Here is a 5,396-nt window from a genome sequence, read left to right on the forward strand (position 1 = left end):
AATGCATATTTAGCACCAATTTTCATTTACCTAAAATCAATAATTACGTATTTTATCTATTTATAATTTAAACCAATTATTAAAAAAATGACAAATATGCTTTTATTAAGTTAATACATGTGACTCTTCTCTAAGTTAATGCTTTTTATCGAGATAATTACCATAGTATGGTATCAGAGCTCTATTCTTTTCGTTACCTTTCATTTATGAACATGTTCAAAACACAATGAATATATAAAGAATTATGTTATTTGTACACTGAGATTGACACTCCGATGTACACTCCCCTAATGGGGGGGGGGGGCNTACATCGGAGTGTCAACCCGACACTCCGATGTATGTATAGCAAAATCCATGTATGAATACATGCAAGCATTAGGAGCAATTTTAAGTACAAAATATGCATTGTCAAGTCAAATTATAAACTATTCAATGGATGGACCTAAAATTGGTTGAAGGAATCAACTGATGATTGAGGAGGCAAAGAAACATACAAAACCCTAGTACCCTCTGCTCATTAATGCTCAACTTTCTTTATTTTTTCCACGCCTAACAGTTAACAGTTTAATAACCATGGCTAGGAGTTGTCCCTCTTATTGCCATTAGGTTAAAATAAAAAAATACTCCAAGATGCCGGTTTGATGGTGAACAAATGCAACAAAAAGAATTATAAAAACAGTGGTACCCACATTGTAATCACATGCAAAATCAATTCCATTGAGAAATTGTGTCACTATAAATAGATTTACCAAATTTCCCACAAACATAAACCAAATTTTAGCCTTAACAAAAACAAGCTAGAAAAATGGCAATTTCTTCTGCACAAAATCACTTTAGATCTATTAGTTTGCCTTCAAGATTACATCCCAATGCCACAAGACTTGAAGCTGAGTTGCAGAAACTCAAAACCCGAGAAATTTCGAAAAAAGCTGATTGTATAACCTCAGAAGATATTAAATCTGGGTTTCTAGGGCTTGCAGAATTATACACCTGTGTTGAAGAGTTGATGCAGTCTCCAAAAACTCAACAATCACTTGTTCAACGTGACCAAGATGGGAAAATTGTGGAAGAATCACTCGAAAACTCAGTCGCGTTGCTGGATTCCTGTGACGCCATTAGAGAATTGGTTGTGATGATCAAGGAACAAGTTCAAGATCTTCAATCTGCATTAAGGCGCAAGGGTCAAGATTCCAGCATCCAAAATGATATGAACAAGTACTTTTTATTCCGAAAGAAAATGAACAAATCCATAGCCAAAAGTCTCAAAAAACTCAAGCACATGGAAAGCAAAAACGAAACAACACTTGAAGATAATCACAGTCTATCAATGGCCATTCGGATGTTAAGAGAAGCAACAAATAGCGCGATATCCATTTTTCGAAGTCTTCTGGTATTCTTGTCTTCGCCTGCAGCTTCAATGGGAGGATGGTCTTTTGTTTCTAAGCTAAAATCTGTGGCTTCTCATAGAAATGATGATATTTTAAGCGAGGTGGGAAGTGTAGATTTTGCCCTTAATTCCCTTAATGCCCGAATTAGAAACTATGATTCCAAGGCTGTTGATGTCCAAATGGCATGCAAAAAATTACGAAAACTTGATGCCAGTATCGAAGGTTTTGAGGCTGAATTAGAGAGATTGTTCAGGCAATTGTTGCAAAGTAGAGTCACTCTTTTGAACATCCTTACTGATTATTGAGAAAGAAATATTTTGTAGAAATTGGTTTTTGAGCCAGATTTTGTCACGTATATGTATAGATTAATTAAAAACATATATCCACAAATTTATTTTCCATATTTGCATTTATATTCTTTTTATCATTTTCAATTTCCCCACCCCTTGACGTACTAGAACCACCCTCCATCATGAATATAACAATTAAAAATTTGAAAATAAATAGAGTTCGATATAATTACAAAATTTAGCTGATAATTTTTTTTTTCCCACGCACATTCAATCATTGATTAATTATCGGAATATAGAAAATTTTGTTTCAAATCACTAACAAAATTTACGATAGAACTGTTTCGTTGCAATGTTGTCACTAATTATATTATCGGGAGAAATTTAGACAAATTTAGGATTTGTTTGGTAGTGATTTTCAGAATTGGTTTTTGACATTTGGAGAAAAATGTGGGTTCTATCTATAAAAGAAGAATTTAAAAATAACAGCTTGAATAGTGAAATAATGGTCAAAAAATGATTTTTTGGGATGACAAATCTATACCAAATATGCACTTTTTCAAATCCGTGATGGAGTATAGTGGCAATTTTTGAACTTTATTTCGTAGCAAAATCTGTAATTAATTAATTTATCAAGTATTAACTCCTCAAATAGTGATAGAATTTTGAGGTGGATTCCTCCCCTCGCAAATTTTTGCAGAATAAAAAAATATGTCTATGTATTTGTCACATAATTTATTAGTTTTGCTCAATTTTCTACGTACTATATGGATAATAAGTAGTGAATTACAAAAACTCCATTGGAATGTGGTGCAAATCAGGATGAATGTATAGCCCCCATCATTTTTCATTAAATTAAATTAAATTTTTCTCTCTCCTATTTTTAATCATACAATCTTTAATAAAATAATATTACACGTAGATCAAAAAAAAAATTTTCTTTTCAACCACTCATTGTTAAAAAATACACTATTCAAAACATTATAATCTTCAAATAATGAGATTCAAACAGGGCATAATAACAATGCAATATCTAATTTTATTTTATTCTTTAAAAATGTTTAATCAATAATTGACCCGTTTTAATTTGAATAATTTTTTCGTACAGTAATTGAAAAAATCTTGAATTGGGCAGAACATTGTCATGTACGGTCACATGGCTCTGACGATAAAAGATGCTTATGTTTCGTTCTTCACACGCATATTATTGTGATTAAATTTTTCTGTTCGTGTTCAACAATGTTCATTGGATTGATGGATTTACGTATAATTAGGTTCATTCACGTATTCCACCCGGCCCATTAGATTTGAATTAGGATTACGGAGGTGTTTGATTCTCATTCTTTTCAAAATATATTTATTTTCTTTTTTTTTTAATCATATATTTTTCATTAAAATAATATTACAGACAAATAAAAAAAAATTTCTTTCTTTTAACCTCGCATTCTCTATCAATCAACTACTCCAAAATACATTCTTCGAAAAAGAATGTAACTCAAATAGAAACACAACAAATTGAGATTTTAAAATAAGTGTCAATATAATATTTTATCAAAGAAACGAAATGAGATTGGTCATTATACTCATGCCACAATTTTATTTGTTGTATCATATTTCAATTGACGTTAAAGTTTTCAACATTTGCTCATTGTAATACCGATATTTCTATCTTTTTTTCTTTTTAATCTAATTCTTATCTTTGGCCTTTCATTAATTATATCGTCATTAATGATGGCATGTCAAAACATTATTTTTGTCGCTCTGAAATAATTTATTTTGTTTTTTGCATTTATTTTTTTATATATGATGAGCAAATTAGTTGTGTTGATGTCCTCCAAACTATTTTTTTGGACGAAAATCATTATCATAGACAATATATGCCAATTAATTGAAGGTTGATTACAAGAATGCGTCGAGAAAAAGTTAGAGACATAAATGTTACATTGAACAAAGATTGAATATCTTAAATATAATTAAAATTTGGTTTAACTAATATAAATTATGATCTGAATAAAGTATAATCCCGACCCTTGACCACCTTGCAGCTTTCTCCCTCTTTTTGCCTACACTCTTTTAACCTCGACTTCTAATCCCTTGTCGTCCTACTACCTTAAGACCCATCCCTGTCACCTTTTCCCAAACTCAATTGTCACACTTCTCTCTTGACCCCTAACCCACAAACTATCCCCCTTGCCTTCATTTACATATGTGGCTTTTTTTCTTCTTCGTTTTGATAAGATTCGACATCTAACATTAACACTTGGTTACAATTACTCAATCGGTTATTAAATTATGAGCAAAGAATCAGATCTCTACTCTCCCATGTTCATCTTTACTATCATGGTGTACATAGATCTTAATATATATTATTATCATATGAAATAGAGAAATTCTTTTTAATCTATAATATGTTGAGGCTCTATTTGAGCCGCATTCTTTCAAAAATAAAAAATAAAAAAAATCTGAAATGGTGATTTGATGTTATTTCAATCACACATTTTTCAATAAAATAATATTATACGCAAACATTTCTTCATTTTTTAATCACACATTCTCCATCAATTTATTATTCTAAAATACATTCTTTCAAAATAATATGGCTTAAACGCACACTAAATATCACATTAAGTGAGAATTATTTTTTGGACAATTTTAAACCTACTACAATCCAATTATTTCAATAATACTTTTTTTTTTCGTTTTCGAATATATAACAAATACCACAAATCCTTGTCATGTATGAATTTCGTGTTATTAATTCTTAAATATTTAACATTGACATTAATTCAAATTAATGAATATTGACTTGTTAAATCTCAGTCTACATGAATATAGAGTTATTATAAATGAATTTATTTTTATTCATGTATCTAGAAATTTTAATGGGTATATGAATTCATGTATCATTAATTAATTTTTATATGGTATAAAAATGTTACTCATTTATAGTATTTCATCTCACAAAAAAAAAAAAATGAATTATAGAAGTTGAATTTTGATAATACAATTTTCTTGTCTTAAATTTTATTTTCTTTAGTTCGTTTAAAACTCATCAAAATTTTCGACAAATTGATATCAAATATTACATTTACAACACTTATAAAATATTTTAGAATAATATACTATGTACATTCATCTTTAACTAGTATAGAGAAGAGTGACTAACTTGCAGAATGTTTGGCAAAATTTGAATTATAGTTTAAGATGGTGAAATATGCAATTTGTCCACACATTTTGTAAGATAAGAACTTAATGCACATTTACTATCCACATTTCGTAGGATCAATAAATTATAAGAACTTAAAACAATTACCAAACAAGCACTTGTTCTGCTTTTTGATTCTCAGATCTTGCCTTGTTGAAATGATTAAATGTTCATAAGATGAATGTAGCATAAATGTGAATTTAATTTATCATGGGTATATTGTTACTCTATCGAATACAATATTTAAATGATATATATATAGTTCCATCCAACAATTTAAACTTTTAGATCAAGTAATTTAAACATAATATTAGAGTCAACAAATGTCTAAATTCAAGTGACATTGTCACCCATTTAAATGAATTATACATATATTGAGTTCTTAAGAGAAAAAATGAACTCGCCTACTTGTGAAGGGACAAGTTGATATAGCAATTAATTGATTTGACATTCCCTGGTACTTATTTAGCATAAGTTAAGCTCCTATATTTTAGGAGATCTAGGAATATCAAT

General features: G+C 29.3%; 1 protein-coding gene across 1 annotated transcript; it reads left to right on the plus strand.

Annotated features, from left to right (window-relative positions):
• Nucleotides 1-787: 787 nt before the first annotated feature.
• LOC111409610 lies at nucleotides 788-1,768 on the plus strand. The gene has a single exon (XM_023039636.1). The coding sequence runs from the start codon at nucleotides 806-808 to the stop codon at nucleotides 1,691-1,693; it is 888 nt and encodes a 295-aa protein (XP_022895404.1). The 5' UTR covers nucleotides 788-805; the 3' UTR covers nucleotides 1,694-1,768.
• Nucleotides 1,769-5,396: the final 3,628 nt, after the last annotated feature.

Source organism: Olea europaea, chromosome 14 (genome assembly GCF_002742605.1).
Source record: "Olea europaea var. sylvestris chromosome 14, O_europaea_v1, whole genome shotgun sequence".
Taxonomy (NCBI): Eukaryota; Viridiplantae; Streptophyta; class Magnoliopsida; order Lamiales; family Oleaceae; genus Olea; species Olea europaea.